The sequence below is a fragment of the Rousettus aegyptiacus genome, unplaced genomic scaffold (genome assembly GCF_014176215.1).
Source record: "Rousettus aegyptiacus isolate mRouAeg1 unplaced genomic scaffold, mRouAeg1.p scaffold_m13_p_16, whole genome shotgun sequence".
Taxonomy (NCBI): domain Eukaryota; kingdom Metazoa; phylum Chordata; class Mammalia; order Chiroptera; family Pteropodidae; genus Rousettus; species Rousettus aegyptiacus.
In genome coordinates, this window is record NW_023416291.1 from 30844580 (window position 1) to 30861833 (window position 17254).

Here is a 17254-nt window from a genome sequence, read left to right on the forward strand (position 1 = left end):
ATCTTTTAGACATTGGGGAATCCCTGAATGGTTTAAAACAGGGGAATGACATAACATTGTCTTTAAGAAACAGGGGACCTAGAGTAGATGGATTATAATGACATCCATCAGAAGCATCTGGAGGGCTTATTAAAACAAAGTGCTTATAGATCCTCAATAGCTTCTGTTCTGAGGACTGAGGACTATACTTTGAGAAGCCCTGGATTAAAGAACATGGGGTTTATTGGGTAGACTACTAAGCAGTGGAGATAAGATACTAAAGAGCATGCATCTAGCAAGGGACAGTAGAAATGGAGAGGGGCAGGTGATTAGGTGATTAGTTACTAAGTATGGTTAGTTAAATATCTAAAGTTCCTTCAGTTTTACTGATTGGGCAATTATAGAATGTTGGTGCTTTTAACTGAAATAGAGACTCTAGGAAGTGAATAAGTTTTTTGTTTTGTTTTGTTTTGTTTTGCTTTGTTTTTTTTTGAGGGAAAGGAAAGATGAGAATGGAGTTTTGGAGACGCCGAAGTTAAACTGTCTATAGAGAAAACCAAAATTACAGATTTGGAATTGAGCAAACTCTTGTGTGAATGTAAAGCACGGTAACACTGTGTTCATGAAATATAAGACATACACTTATGGATAGAGTCTTCTTAACTCAAAATCAAATATAGTTTGTTTTATTATAAATGTTATCAAAATCCAGAGCAGCTGAGAGGTAATAATTATTTTGTAATTTTAAAAGTTCTTTAGCATTTGAAAAAGTGTCAGAAAAACATTTATATGGCATAGAATTCAGTCATTAAACATGAACATAGCTTCATTTTAGTATACTTAGATCATTAGAATATTAATTAAAATGTCAATGTTTGTCCTCCTAGAACATTTCTAAACCTGAGTCAATACATATTCTTTTGAGATTGGTTCTGGTTGGTGTAAGACAAAGAAATACAGTGGTTTTGGATTTTCTTTTTTCTAATAAAGGAGATAAATAAAGGCCAAAAGGGAGAGGAAAAATAGATGTCCTCAACTTTTTTAGTGGTTGTGTCTACATTTAAAATTTTATTTTCGTTAAGCTATTTTACATTATAAAGCAACCAGACATTTTAGAGAAGAAATATATGTAGTATTTGATAGGATTTTCTTATATTAATTTATTTAATATAGTTATTTTTATATTTAATCAGAAGATCGGCTCTTATACTCTGAGATTCTTACACAGTGACACATAATGACTTACGCAAGAGAAAATCCGGCCATCAAGAACCAAGAACCAGGAAAATGCCAAATGGATGTACAAAAAATAATTAGATTGGAAGTCCAGGAAACATAAGCAGAAAATTGGGGAAACAGAGAGGCTGGGGAACTCATATTCTGGCTGATACTCCAGACGAAAGAGAGTGGACTTAGAAAGGGGCGGTGCCTACAAATGATGGAAGGAAGAGAAAGATGAGAGTCTGATGTTGATGGCTTAGGTGAAGCAAGATCAATGGCTATAAAATAGAAATGAAGAGTAAATAATGAGACTTCTTACCCGGGGAAGCCAAACCACCACAAAAACTTGGCAGCATCACAGTAAACAGTAAGAAAGAGAGCAGAGAAAATGTACGAAAATACATTGTCCCTCAATATGGGGAGAACACAGTAAGAAATACATTCTATTTGAATTCTATTGACAATGAAAATATCCAAACAATAATTTGTCTCTCAGGCATTAATGCTTGAGTTTTTTCTTATCACTTATTTGCCATATTGGTCACTTAATTTCAGTCTCTTAAAAAGTGATTTTGTCTTTTTATTTCTTATCACATGATCTCTTTACAGTTCAAGGGGTAAGCACCACTTGTTGAGGCAAAGCTATTGGCATTTCAAGATCTTTATGAAATTCTGTCGCAGAGGGCTGTGAGTATAACTGTGAGAGGCACACATAGCTTTAGGTTGGCTATTCTTATACATAGGGGTAAGCAAAGGCAGTGATTACATCCCACAAAGGAAAAGAAATTCTTACTACCTCATTAATCCTACTTGAAATATGCTATTAAACGTAAACACAAAACAAACAAAAATAATAATCAAATAAACCCAGATATTAGCCTCTTCAAATTGAAGACACCTAAAATATCTCCTAAACTGATCTTCATCCCAGAGTAGGAAATTATTCCGCAGACTTCCTCCCAGGCCGTGGCGCTCGCTGGTGCGCTTCTGACTGACTATGGTTGTCCATTTCCCTATCAGACGGGAACATTCTACAACTTAGTTTAAATAACTACTAGGCCCTAGAACCTTTCATGAGTAATACTAAGAATGAAGTACCATGCTACTTTTCATTATGAACCTTCATTTTGTAGTTAGTTGCCTCTTGATTCGATCAAAATATCATACAAATACAGCAGAAACGAAATCTGCAATACCTAGGAGAAAAGAAATTATTTCCTCTTTATATGCCTTTTAAATAGCAAATTAAAACAATTTTCATGTTGGTTCAGAAAGTTAGTGTCTATTAAAAATAATTTAACAGTTATAGCTATCTGTCATTATAAATAGTAACCTCAAAAGCAGACATTAGAAGAGATGACTAATTTGTTTCAAGAAACCACCAAAAAAAAAAAAAAAAAACCCAAAACAACTCAAATGACTTATTAACTGAATAGGTGAATGTGTCTGAAATCTTTATTGCATTCATATACATTGCTTAGAGGTGATAATATGATTTACCCAATTATTTTTAATACAATTTGAAAATTAAAACTCTAAGATTTGAACTTTAATTAGCAAAAATTCAATAAATCACAAATTTGCTATGCTTTTTTTAGCACACAAGAGCACAGATGTCCATATCATGGTGAAAACAATAAATAGCCCATTTGAAGACTAAATTTCACTGTAATTAGCTATATTTTTGAAATCTCTCGGGGACACAGAATGCTATCTGCCTTATATCATTGTTCATAAGAGTAATGTGATAGTCGTTAAGTATGTAACTTTCAGGAAATACTTTCAGGAAAAGTTTGGACCCTGGTATAATTACTAAGTAGGCAGGCCCTCGGAGAATCAAATTGGGAAACAGGCAGAGAGAATTTATTCCAACTCATCCTCAGTCGCTGGGGGCCAGGGAAGACGTGGAGGAATGATACATAGGCATAACTGAGGCAATTATGAACCAACGTCCAAATTATGCTCTTGAAACTTTTCTGCCAGAACTTCTGCCACCCCTCAGCCCAGATCCAGGCATCACAGTCTGAGATAATTTGTTAAGTAGCAAAGGTTCAATGAATGGCAGAAGTAATTTATCTGCAAGTTCTAACAATGTAAAAGCCTCCAACGATGCTAAAAATTATAGGCCTGATCGAGTTGTTAGAGCTCTGACTTAAAAGATTTCTGTGATGTTTGCTCTCTTTAATAAATAATTTATGAAAAATATTTTATTGGGGTGATAGATCAGGTCATTTTTTAGTTCTCATGGATTCTATCTTATGGAATGATTGGACAATACGGACTGAATCAAAACATAAACTCTCAAACTTTCCTATAACTCTCATCAGTCTCACAATGTTGAAGGTTCTATAATACAGTTATAAATGTAAATTTGAAATTAAGAGGTGTTTTTGGAGAATTTTAGCCTCCTAAATTGTTTATGTGGTTTTGGAATTAGTTAACTTTGGTAAATTATTACTTAATCTTAAAAAGTTTTGCTTATTATGTATTTGTTTTTACTACAGTCTTACTTTGTAAAGTGTGAATATGTGCAGTAGTGTCTCTTTTTAAGACACTGTTTTATTTTTATCAGTTGGTAAAGGATGAAAACTATTGCTGTAAAAGTGATTTGAGTACATTGGCAGCATACTTTGGACTGGGCGGGTTTATAATTTTAATATGTTCAAAGTATCTTCCTTGACATTTAGTCTGAAGTTTTAAACATAAATTTATAACTCACCACAAGTATTATCTCCCATTTTAACGTGGGCATAGCCATCTACTCCCCACGAACTCCCCCATGAATTCCGCACAATCCAATATGGAGTACTTCCTATGAAACAAAATGGTAACAAATTCATATTTGTTGTGAATGTGTGTTTATATAAAGTTTATTTCTTGAACAGTGTAGAGCTCTGAGGAAACAGTTAAAACCATAATGGAATTCTAACTTAAAGGAATGCTAGCCAAGTAAACTTGGGCTGTACGTAGTATCATACTCCAATTAACATTAAAATGTTTGAATTCATTTCATTTAATATAGGGTTCACACAAGATGAAAACACATATTTCCAGGAAAAGAGAAAAAAAGAATTGTTAGATATAGATGATAAAATAACAGACACTTCTATTTTCCCAACAACTATCTTAAACATTCCACGTGGAAAAGGTACATTATTTAATTCAAGAATTATCATCATTTTAACAAGATCTCTACCAAAATTGATAGGGAAAAGATAATGGGTTATTTATACCTGGAAGTCTACTAAAAAGTTATAAAGATCTTAAGAGGACTTAGATATAGCAGGATTAAATTTCAACATTTTAAAGGACAGAGATCATTTGTCATTCAAAATTTAAGATGAAAAGCAATCAATCAAGTCTTATCAGCACTTACCTGTTTTATCAAACCCAGTTATGATAATTGCATGATTTGCTTCTCCACTAGAGCAATGATGCTGTATTATGCCTCCCAGATAATCTTGCCAGCTCACTGCATCTACTATCCCTACCAAAGGGCCAAAGGTAAGAAGTGCTTTTGCCATTTCGTCTTCTTGGTCACTACCAAAAGAGGAAATATTTGGTTAAGGAGTTTAGTTTTAAAGGTAAAAATATTTTATAAAAATAACCCCTTTAATCTCTGTATGGTTAGAAGTAGGTTTGGTGGCAATTACAGATGACTTAAACAATGGAGACTAAAAGAAGTTTGGGAGATTGGCTGTGCAGGACTGTAGTGAGGCTTCAGGATATCAGGCGATGAGGCGCTTTTCATGTTATTGCTTTGCTGTATGAGGTTTCCATTCTCAAGGTCAACTAATGGTCCAAGATGGCGGCTGGAGCTCCAGCCATTTAACATATATTTTATTTAGACAGCAGGAAGTAGAAAAAAGTGATATAATCCTGTTGAGACTTCTCAGAAATAATACACACATCCTGCATTGATCTGCATGGTGCTCACTAGCTAGAACTCAGTTACATAGCTAACTCTACCCTTAAAAAGACGGGAAATAGAGTTTTGCAGCTAGCAAAGTATCCAGCTTATAATATAGGGATCCTTTTAATGGAATAAGTGGGAAGACTGGATGTATGGAGATATCTCTGGCACACCAAGTGAGAATGAAGAGACTGACCAAGTTATGTTACTGAATGTCAAATACAGAAATTATAGGGAAAGGATACTCAAAAGTGGCAAATATATGATAGAAGAGACGTGAAGATGCCAGGAGAACTAGTATAGTTTGTGAAGACTGCAATAGACACAGCTATTCTTTTCACACGTGGTCATCTGTTGATAAGGTTTTATGTTATGTAACATTTGGCCTTCATTGATCTTGAAAGTATGTGAGTAAAACATTACTTACATCTTGAAAGGTAAACTTTGTGGGTGAAAGATACTGAAACCAAGTTACTGATATTTCAGGCCATGAAGATAGCATTTGGTAGTTTGCTATAGCAAGACATGGGTGGATTAGTCATTTGAGAGAGTATATAATCCCTCATTATATCCCGTTGGGTTTCAGTTTTGATCATAGGCATATCTTCTCCAGAGATGAGGAGAAAACTGAATGATTAACAGTGGAATTATTAAAAGAAAAAGTACACATTTATTCATGTTACCTTTTAACTTGAAGATTTGCTTTTGGGAGATGTATGAGCAGTCACTTCTAATTTTTGCTACTGTAATAATAATTGATATTCCTTAAAATGACCCTGAGACAGGCAAAATTTTATAATTCTTAATAGGCATCATAGAAAGGTATAGGCTTTAAAGTTTCACATACCTGGGTTTGAATTCCAGCTATGCGCTGGAGTCATCCCATCTACCTTGTAGAATCAGTATAAGAAAGAAATTTATAGGTATAAATTTTGTAGCAAGCCTAACTCATAAATTATCCTCTACATTTATAATAAACATTGTTTTCTTCCCTCATTTCCAAGCTACCTGGCAAACTAATTTTGCCCAACATAGGTTTTAGTTTACATTTCATTGTATTCAATTAAAAATATATATTTTAATCCTAATATGACCAGCATAATAATCTCTATATTAATCAACACAGCTGTCTCCACCTTTTTAAGATAACAAAAGATATACCACAAATACATGACATCAATGATCCAGCTACAGGGACGGCATGAGGCAATGAGAAAGAACAAGAAGGAGAAATACTTTTTAGAATGCAAAGGGTAATTCATAGTGTAGGATAGAAGAAACAATCTAGTAATAATCCATGCTTTGAGGCCGGGCTAAAGAAAAGATACTGGGAACTATGAAATGGGAAGACACACCACAGTCGGGACTAGCAGGCAAATATTTCATTTAGCACCAGAATAACATAGTTTTCACTTGTTTTTCAGAAAAGTGGTCTTTTAACAAGTTAAAATATACTCCAAAAAGCATCTTTATTTCCATTATTAGCCCAACCTAGAACTATTGAAATGTACACCATTGATAATGGATATCTTATTAACCCCTAGCATTGTATCACCAGAGTTCAATGTTAGTGTAAATGTAAAGATTTTTATAGTGACCTCTTCCTGTTAGGATTAGATAAATCTTGTTACAGGCCCAATGCCAGTGACCTTTGCATTCTCTCTCTCTCACTCTCCAACTCAGAATAATGCCTATCATTCTTTTGCTTCTAACTTTTTAAATTTGTTATGCATTAATCCTTCTTTAGTGACATTTTGATAACCTAGTTCCTTCTTGTGTGCACACTTCACTTATACCTTCAAGGATCGAAGAGCTCACAGAGGCACTTTCTCATTTTAAAAATATGTCATCTTTATGCTCAAAAGAGATGCTGACCACTGTACTCAGTGACTCTGCACATTTTATTATAGATCATGTGTAGCCTGTCGTCTGTGGAGTTGAAGCTTCCCGGTCACCCAAGAGCACATGTGGACAGGAGCTCTGCTGACAGTTTGCTAATCTTCTGACACACACATGCTTATTTAAAGGAGTTCCATTTTGTTCAAGGGTCCAATTTCACCATTGACTCCCTTCAGGTCCCATGGGTAGGTACCATCTGGATGAAAAGATTCTTTTATATTCAGTACCAATAAGTTCTAGGGTAGTCTGTCACCTCATTCGAATTTAATTTCTCTGTGTTCTCTGTTTCAAAAGACTATGCAAAGCTCCCTTCATATTAAAAAAAAATAGAGTATTTTGGTTGAGTCTTCCTCTGTCCTTATCATCCCTGAACACTTCTTTTGTACTATATCAAATGTTCACAATAGTTTTCTAGATGGCTTTGAGTTTTTTATGTGATGTGAAAGCATTTTTTTAATGATTGTTTTCCCTTGAATCTAATCAAAGTCATCTTGCCCTTCAAGTTCTAACACGAGTCCTCTTCCTGAGCCTATCTGTATCTATCCTTGCACTCACAACATACATATAGTATGTGCTACATAATCTATCTCCAGTTTGTAATGTGAAAGTTTCAGTTTATGCTTGTCTTATAGCTGATGCCTTGAAAATGCAAGGAACACAGAGTGTGTTCAGAAATGCTTCTCGGTAAGCAGACTGCTTGATATTAGCTGGAGTAGCTACACAACAATTTCTGATTAATTCGACAGGAAAAATTGAAATATACTAATGGTAATTGTGACACCTAAATTTGGTTATATCTTGAACTGGATTTAAATGTGTTATTTAAGGTTGTTGTTTCTATTATAATGATACATGGAAAAATAAGCAGATCATATTTAAACAACAACATCCATAACACTCCACAGTAACTGACAGTCTCTCTAGTAAAATGGTTTTAAAACAATAACAAATATGCAGCGATGCCTTTAATGAAGTTATTAATTCTGAAGTCAACAGATCATAAATTAAGAAATAGGAAGTAAAACACAGTACAATAAGACATTTACCTGAAGTCATGTGCAGAATAACCTTTGATTGAGAATCCAGAGTGTGTATCAGCAAAGTAAAGGCACAGGCCATTCTGTGCTTTAAATGGGTATTCTGAATCCCTCACCAGTTTCACTTGCGTCTAAGAGAAAATAATCATTGAGAGTGCTTTCGGTCACGCTGTTGTTTTAAAAATCAAACAGAACTTGCTGCAATGTGTCAAAATAAGATTCAGCTTGGCCACACCTTCAACAAGTGGGTATTCTTTGGATAATTTTAAGATCTTAAATTCAGTCTTTAGGTCTTTGTTATGAACATCCTGGGCAGAGTCAATATTTTTATTTCTCTTTTACTCTTGTTGTTTTTCCTCTATGTTCCTTCTCTAGAATTAATCTGATAATAAAGTCTTGTCCTCTTTCTCCTAAGAGTACCAAATAGGGAGCCACTTTCCTTCAGGGCTCTGTTTCTATGCAAGTCTTTGAGTCTCATTCTGCCCAGTGGTTTATGCACAGGCAATGGTTAGATCAAGTGTTTTTTCTATCTACTTCCCTCTGTGCTAATCATTTGGCATATGCCACATATTTTATAGTTGTCTATACAGATGTTTCCTTTTCTGAATGTTGGGTGTATGAAAGGGAGAGACCACACGATTTATTGCTGCCCATAATAGGGAGCAACTTCTGGCACTCAGTGACTCAAGTACAACAAGTGAATAAGGGGAGGAGATTTTAGTTCGGGGAACTCTAGCTTGACAAGCCTTTAAAAAATATAATAGTACTCTCATTGGCTGGTTTCACACAATCGATGCTAGTCTAGTACAATGTCAGAGAGTACCCCAAGAATACCAAGGGACACTGTAGTGCACTGGGTAAAGCACTTCGGTGGGAGGCAGAGTACTTTAAGGTGCAAACCTGACTCAGCTACTGAGGTGGCGATATGCTCTCGTCTCTTAGATCTCACTTTTTCATGTATATAAAAAGTTACTAAATTAGCTGACCTCTACTGTCCCTTTTAACCTTAAGATACAGAAATTCAATGGAAATGGATAATAATGTGTTCTCATCTTTCTGAGTCACTATGTGACATGTATCTGCAAAACAGCATTTATTGAAAAATAACACCTATTAATGTTAAGAAATAAGTAATAAGTAAATAAACATAAATATATATAAAATATTTTTTAAAAAGAAAAATATTTTTCTGTTTCAGAAAACAGATTTCAGGTAAGATTTATCACCCTTTGATTCCAATGGATGACTTGCCGAGAAGCAATTCATTTCAAAATCTTCTAATTAATTCAAGCTTTGGTCATCTAACTTTCTAAACTTAAAAGCAACATTTAGTAAACGAGAGTAAACTGTTCAGATTCTGAACAACAGTAAACAGGCAAAAGAGGGATCAAAGAGTTTAAAAGGCTGAGAAACCAGTCACCTTATTTAGCCAGTTCAAGGCATTGAGAGTAGACCCTCCGTTGCAGCCATAATTATTATATGAACAATCAATGACCTGCTGTACACTGAGATCTTCCAAAGGCTTCCCTTTTATTGCATACGCTGATTCCACAGCACCTACCACACTGAAGGCCCAGCACCCTCCGCACTGTTTAAACATAAACATGAAACAGCATTATCAAAAAATGTTCGAATCAAATTTACCAACAGTTTTCAACATCACAAGTTACCAAATCAAGGAAGTGAGCAGAGTCTAGAGGCTGACAAAATATAAATGCTTATCTTCTCGATTTCCAAATTAAAAAAAAAAGAAAACGAAAATTCTATTTTAAGTGTCAAAATCCAATAATTAGTTAAAAGTAAATTGGTAGTATCACTATTGTAAATTAGATAATGCTAGATAAAAATGAATTTTAGAGACTGATAAATCAGACTGATGGTGTTTTAAAAGACTAGTCAGTTCACTAAACAGGTGACTTCTGTTTTTAAGAAGTGTACCAACTCCCACCCCATTCTCCAATCCCTATTGTTTCACTCCTGACACTGTGATTCTGTGTAATCTACCATTTCTACCCCAGAGGTCGAAGGCAGTGAGGGGGTGAAGTAGGGTGAGGACGTATGTGGTATATGTTGTACTCATTGTTTGACAGACACGGGAATGGAATGAGTTACTTTTTAGGCTACCAAGATGCTAGTATGTGCATATTATGAATGAACATAAAATGTCCCAATGATAAAAACCTATGTTAGTCATTCCTTATTTGAATATTGGCTGGCAATCATCATGAGTCTGGATCGATTAACTTGCTTTTATTGGACAAACTAGAACAAAAGAATAAAAGGATTGGTCCCAAAAGAAAGGGAGGAGATGGAGCAAATGGAATCAAGGATCACGCACAAGAAAGATGAATCCATGGAAAATGCAAAGGTGATTGTGGGATTTGGAATTGGATAAAACTGATTTAGTCACAGGACCATGTGCTGCAGAGTTAAGCAAAGAAAAGATGAATTGGATGTCATTGTGGAGGGAAGGTTTGAGCAACCCTGTGGCTTCAAGTGGCCTATTTACGTCTAGATCTCCAGTGCTTACGGCATAGTAAAATACTCTCTAAGGGACTCTGCTGCAGAATCTCCACCCTTGAGAAATGTGAATACAGGCTGCTGACACCCTATAGTTAGCTAGCTTTAGTTTACCTACCTTTGGCTTCCCCAAGAGGGCAGTTTCTGTCCAAAAATATCTCTCCAATATACGCCTTTAATTAAAGATTCCTAATTAAATTCTCCCTTTAATAAAATGTAAACATTCCTGGAAGGATTAGATTTTAGACTATTTCACACTTGATTATAAATCCAATAATAAAGCAAATGATTTGGTGGTAAAATCTAATTCATAGCAATATAGATTGTGAGAAATAAAAAAGGATCATCCTCAATAAACGGTGACTGAGAAACTGCTGGGTCTAAAAATACTTGCCACACTGTCAGATGGGTACTAGATTTATTAGGGTGATCACTTTGTAAGTTATATAAATGTCTAATCACTATGTGGCACACCTGAAACTAATATTTTATGTCAACTGTAATTGAAAACATTTTTTACTAAAAAATACTTACCATACATTGAGAGGATGAATGACTCGTTGAGGTTTCCAATGCAGACAAATTGAGACCATACCCATGCAGTTAGACAATTGACTTTCCTTGGTCAGCTGACGTTCCTCATGCCAATGATGAGAATGTAAAGGGCTAGGGAATGTCAGCAAAGCAGGTACACACACCCCTCGAACATCCACCGGCGAGACTGGTTCACTGTGTGTTATGACCATACCCACCCACATCTGGCGTTACCACTTACCTTCTGACTTCAGATACCCCTCCATCTATCACAATAACGCACAAGCTACAGCCCTCCAATGCCCACTGCCACAGGCACACTTCGGGTTTTTTTTCGAAGTAAATTGCCACATTTTTGTGGTACTTACATATCTCTTAATCATTTAACATGTGGAAAACTGTCCTGCTACTTTTACTACTTTTTATCTTTTTAAAATGTGTCACTAAGGTTTTAAATGCTGTGCCCTAAACTCATTCTCCCATAATACCTTTTGTTTTTGCAGCACGGTTTTGCATAGGTGGTGATTTTTAGGAACATTTATGTCACGTTATAGTATAACTGACTGCATTTCTAAGGGTTGCAGATAGAAAGTGTATGATCTTATAGGGGATAGAGTTTTCCAGAGAGCTCAAGGGATGAGGCCTGAGAACCCAGGAGACCAGGCTGCACCGTCATTAAGTGTATCTGGTATCATGTCACTTTTTCAGTGTTATTTCCTTTTTATACTACTTAAGCATTTAGGAGTAAAGTTTACCTTCCTCAGCCTTCCATCTGCTATTCTACTGAAGGTTTGATAACTGACAGTTACTGGGAAGCGCCCTTGAGCCTGTGTGTTGGTGGCAATGGCAATTAGAGAGTGAATACAGCAAAGAAGGTTCATCTCAGAATACAAGTCAGGCACTGACACCTGCTTCTCATTCCGCCAGAAATTCTCCTCTTATTGCCATTTTTTGAATGACTGGGGTGTAATTTTTACCTAGAGAAATGATGGGTTCCATTACGAGTTTGAATGACCTTGACCTCAAAGATGACTTCCCATGCTAAGATGATTAAAAAGGAAAGGAAAAACAAAAACAAAAACAAAAACAAAACCTTAAAACTTACCATCTGCTGGTTTCTCACTTGTGTTACAACATGCTTATCTCTCCAGTCAAATCTTAATGGCAAAGGCAGCTTAGAGATGAATGTTTGCAGGTCTGCTGAGTATTTAGGAAATCTGGAAGTTTCGCTTTTTAAATAAACAGCTGAATAGAAAATAAAATGAAAAGGCAATATTATGTTATAGAGAGGATCTCTTGGGGTTCTTTTTGGACGAAATTTTCAAACAGAAATAGTAGCTTTTTAATAGAGCCTGATATTTGTGATTTTTCCATGTGCTTTTCCATAACATGAAATGCAGCAACTGAAGGTTATAGAAGAATTCCTACAATAGGGCTGGAGTCGCCACATAAAATGACTTGTTTGATAGCACCAGGTCAATAAAAAATGAGTATAATTGGCATCATTCGTTTTATCGTCACTCATGGAACCATGGGGGACTTGAACAGAAATGGCACTGGAAAACCGAAGAAACGAGGCGCTGTCCCTACAGCCACATGGGAGTGTCTGTACCTATAACATCTAGTTCTTAAGCAATAATTAGAAAGTGGCCATGAATTTATTTTTCTGTCAGGACCTTGTACATCCTTAATATTTGGTAATTATTTAATAAATATTAACTATTACTCAATTTTCTAGATTTGCAATCAAACAATTCTTCAAAAATTAAGGAAACAACTTAAATTCAGGAAACCAAACAACTAATAGCATCATTTCATCATACCTTTAAACTCTTCAGGAAACAGATATGAAAACTGATTTATTCCATAAACAGCAGTGGAATTTTCACTAGGAAATAAAGAATTCAAGTATCGATGTCTATTAAGACTTTCCTAAAAGAAAAAATAAAAAGTTAATTTATGTCCCCTAAGTTAACTTTCCAAAACAATTTGTGTAGAACAAACTTGGAGATATTCTTCAGATGAAAAAGTCAAAGCTTGATTTAATTCCGGAAGAGCACAAAGGGAGATTGTATACAATAATGAGATCAGATTTATAACCGTTTTGTATTAGAACTACTATCTGATTTCAGGTTTATTTTTGAGGCTTGGAAAGATATATCTTATTCATTTGTAATTCTTCTTCACTAGCACGTTGAGAGCACTAAATATGTTTGTTTGTTCAACATAGTGGAAAAAATAAAATAAATTGCAAGTAAGTACTAGATACTATGGAAATTGTCACCACCAGACACAGGTGATTAAATAGTTATGAATCTGGAAAGTGTGTCTTCTTTATCTTTTTATTTCCCAGGATTAAGTAATGAAGCATTAAAAAGGAAATGAGTAAATAGTGAATAACTAAATCTGATTCTATTTGAGCTTTATAAATCTCTATCAAATTTAGGGTACTAGGCTTTATGAAAGAGGTGAAACCTTGAAAATGGTCCAGGAAGATAGGTTGGTTTGTCTAGCTGGAGGGAAACTATTAGCATTATTTAGATTCCTCAGCTTTTGTGATAATTTATCTTAGGTTTATCTTTTATGTGAACATGCCTCAATTTCTTAATATTATCCAAATGAGTAGGATAAATAAAACTTCAGGGGGCCACCATTTATTAATTTTCCAACTCTAGCTCTTCTGTATTTGTTTATGTACTTATCTGTTTATTGTGCATCTGTCTCTTAAACCTATATGCAAAATGAGAATAAGGCCTGTCTGTCATTCATCACTGTGTTCCCCACGCACTAAGTACATGCCTGGCACAAGATAGATGCTTAATTAATATCTGTTGCTAAATAAATATATGTGACATTTTATATATACCACGCCCTTAATAGCTTTAAGCAGTTTATTTTTATACAAATTATCACTAGGATTTATCACAATCTTATTTTTTCCTTATTGAACATGCCTGGAACAGTTGCTAATAAATGAAGTAATAAAAAATTATTGACTGGTTAGTACTTGGATGGTAGACCACCTAGGACTATCAGGTGCTATAGGCATAAAAAAATTATTGAGATTTAAGCATTTAAAAATAATCTTGATGAATCAGAGCTTTAAAGGTAACTTGAAGAGGAGAGGTATAAATACAAAGAACAGAACTGAAACACAAAACAAGTATGTATATGGCAAGTAAGGAATAAAGCCAGAGATGACTTTTGTCAAGTAGTCCAGAGAATTCATTTATTCTGAAAGTACTGATTGGTCTTCTTTGTGAGCTGATGTAATCGTCAAAGGCACTGACAATGTAGGACATTGTAGGATGATGTGGGAGCCATGAGATGTGCCTTACAGACATCCAACTACAGGGATTTTAACTTCTGCGCCATGTATTACCTGGATTAGACCAAGAGAGGCCATGGTTCACACATGCAGCACCTAGCCAATGACTAAGCAGTAAGACTGGCCTATTTTGGGGAAATGGCACTCCTCTCGAAGCTGGTTTTGGATTAATGGGTCCCTAATGGCCTCTTCAACCCTTCCCTGGCCTGCACAGCAGTCTAGAGCACTCCCCCCAACCTTCCTTTCCTCTTTCCTTCCCTCAGAGCTTCACTGCAGTCAGATAACTCTCTGTCACCCTCTCTCTACCCATCTTCTCTCACAGCCACCAATCCTGCAAGAAGGGGGGAAAAAAGAAAAGAAAGAGAAGCCACAGATTGCTTCCATCGTATCAATATATCCATGAACATTTACTACCTGTTTGCTCTAATAGAACACATCTCAAGTCCACCCAACAGTGGTTTCAAATCATTTAAATTCTAAAAAGCCCTGTATTTCATTCTTGAAATGAACTACTCTTTCAAGTGACTTTTCTAATCTACTATGATTCTTCTTGTTAGAGCAGATTTCATAGAAGCATCACAAACTATAAGTCTATACTGAGCTCCAACTTCTCATCACAATAACAACCTGTCATAGAATCGACAAAGGTAAAGGATAAATTGGTATAGGTTCTTAACGTAAGACAATGGAGGATGTAATATTGATCAACTGCATAGGAAACATCTCTAAAGCTGTATAAAATATTAAATTGAAGGAGCTGAATTTTAATTCCCTTTATGAAAAGATACAAAGTTTTGAGGAATACACAGGAAACTTATTAGCAGTTTTGAAAAGTGTGGAAGTTTGAAAAACAAATGGACCACATACCTGAAAAATGGGAGCTGATAAATCAAAGCAGTCTTTAAACAGATTTGGTGAAAAATAATTATCTTTACATATTTTTTGTTTTGTTTTAACTGAATGCATTTAATTGAATAAGTTACAATAAGACATACCCAGTTTCTGTCTGGAAGGGTATATAGGCTCAAAGAACTTGAGGAAATTATTTTATGACTATAAAACTAGGAAAAACATGTCGTTTTGACATTAAAAAATATTTCAACCTCTCTCGAATCAACCTTATTTATACTCAGCTAACTGGTCCATTCCAGTGTTTTAATACTGGCGTAAAATCTAAACAAAATTATGAGGCCTTTTCAAAATAATCTGAAAAAGAAATGAAATGCTTCCCCTTAATCTAAATCGGTCTCCACCAAGTTAGGTGAACTTTTAAGGTGGTGCATGAGCCTAAGGAGTCCCAGTTCATGGAAATCGTAAATGCGCAGAATCCTCTGAGCTTGCTCAATGCAGGCTCTTTATTTATAAAATTCTGATTACAGAAGGAGGTTATTAGTTCCTCCTCCCCACTTTGAAGAAAAATGACATTTTCCTTCCCCTTATTTCTGGTTCCTGTTACTTTTTAAAGGGACAGCTTTGCAAGCGGTGAGAACCGTAAAAGGATTCTGCCTAAAGGGGGTGCTTCTTTCAATCGAGAATACTTTGGACATATTCATGAATTACTTTGGGTGCATCGCATAAATCCACGGCCACCAATCTTTCCTGGAAAAAAAATCTTATGATTAGCAAAGGCATGGGACTGAGAGAAGAGATCCAGGCACGTGGGCAACGGAAGAAGTTCGCTGGCGAAAACCCAGCTCAGAAACCCCAGACACGTCACAAAACTGCGGGAAGGGGGACCAGCAGGAGTGGCATCTCTCGGGGACCCCTCTGCCCCAGCCCAGACTCGGGAAAGGAAAGGGCGAGAAGGAGACACACAGGGAGGCGCGCGGTGGGTACCCGGAAGGCGGCTGCCTGTTGCTCGCGGCTCCGTGGTCCAGTGCGGGCGAAGGCGGCACTGCGACCCGCTCCACGGCCATCGCCGCAGGACCAGCAGCAGCCGAGCAGCCAGAGGGGCCACAGGGCCCGCAGCGCCATGCCGCAGCCGCCCGCCCGCGCCGGTTTCCCTTTCGATTCCTCGGCTCCGCCCCCTCGCCCGGTTTGCTCGGCGGCAGCCCAGTTTGAGGTGTGCGGTCCTGCAGACTGACGCTGCCTTAGTTTCCTTTGCTCACTTAACCGAGTACTGAGATTCTCTCTCTCTCTCTCTCTTTTTTTTTTTTTTTTTTTTTTTTTTTTTTTTGCGGCGTGGAAGAAGCATCGGGCACATGCCCAAGTGCTTTCTGGTTTCATCATCCATCGATTAGAGAAAAGACTGAGGGTCCTTCTTTATACAGTAACATGCAAATACCAACTATCGGGTGACGCGCACTTGCAGAATTAAATCTTTAAGTTTGCTTCTCTTATCTCAAATTGAAAGATTCAGATAGTAGTTGAATTTAACTTGGTATTAATCCCGTCAGATTTCTTCTGCAATGATGCTTCACATTCAGACACTAATTCTGAAATGTTTGCGAACTTGCACAAAGGCATTCATGCAGCACATTTTTATTAATACGTAACAAAAAGGTACACTTGTGGAAATAATGCACAACTTCTTGATGTATTATATAATGGCCATTTCAAAACTCTTGAAGCCTGTTTCTCCCCTTGCACAGGAAAACAGAGATAGCATTCAAGTTTATGGTACAATTTAAATAAAGTAATCCATGTAAAACACTGCAAAATGCTTGGCACATTTTACTTGCTCAGTGTTGGCTATTTATTTTTAAGACAGCTTCCCCCCTGGTTATTGCTACACTGCTTTCCACCTGCTCAACTAAATTTATAACACATTCTTCACGCTTTCTTCCTCTTGTTTTTATTTTTTTGAAACTATTTCACTTTATT

The 17254-nt window shown here is 36.2% G+C and overlaps 1 protein-coding gene across 2 annotated transcripts; it reads right to left on the reverse strand.

Annotated features, from left to right (window-relative positions):
* Window positions 1–649: 649 nt before the first annotated feature.
* CTSO (cathepsin O) lies at window positions 650–16436 on the reverse strand. Of its 2 annotated transcripts, none has more exons than XM_016138667.2 (8): window positions 16268–16436; window positions 12927–13035; window positions 12209–12348; window positions 9470–9637; window positions 8059–8180; window positions 4577–4740; window positions 3920–4012; window positions 650–2396 (listed from the first exon to the last, which is right to left on the reverse strand). In XM_016138667.2, the coding sequence occupies exons 1-8, from the start codon at window positions 16403–16405 to the stop codon at window positions 2362–2364; spliced, it is 969 nt and encodes a 322-aa protein (XP_015994153.1). In that variant the 5' UTR covers window positions 16406–16436; the 3' UTR covers window positions 650–2361. The 2 variants fall into 2 exon arrangements, with proteins under 2 accessions (XP_015994153.1, XP_015994152.1); XM_016138666.2 differs by having other exon boundaries at window positions 16247–16436.
* Window positions 16437–17254: the final 818 nt, after the last annotated feature.

Excerpts from the sequence above, each read along its gene's own strand:
- CTSO (XM_016138666.2), bottom strand. The coding sequence starts at position 16,405 with ATGGCGCTGCGGGCCCTGTGGCCCCTCTGGCTGCTCGGCTGCTGCTGG. Across the intron at positions 4,013-4,576 it reads AACTGGGTTTGATAAAACAG|GAAGTACTCCATATTGGATT; the intron begins GTAAGTGCTGAT and ends TTTGTTTCATAG. Across the intron at positions 2,397-3,919 it reads AATGGGAGATAATACTTGTG|GTATTGCAGATTTCGTTTCT; the intron begins GTGAGTTATAAA and ends CTTTTCTCCTAG.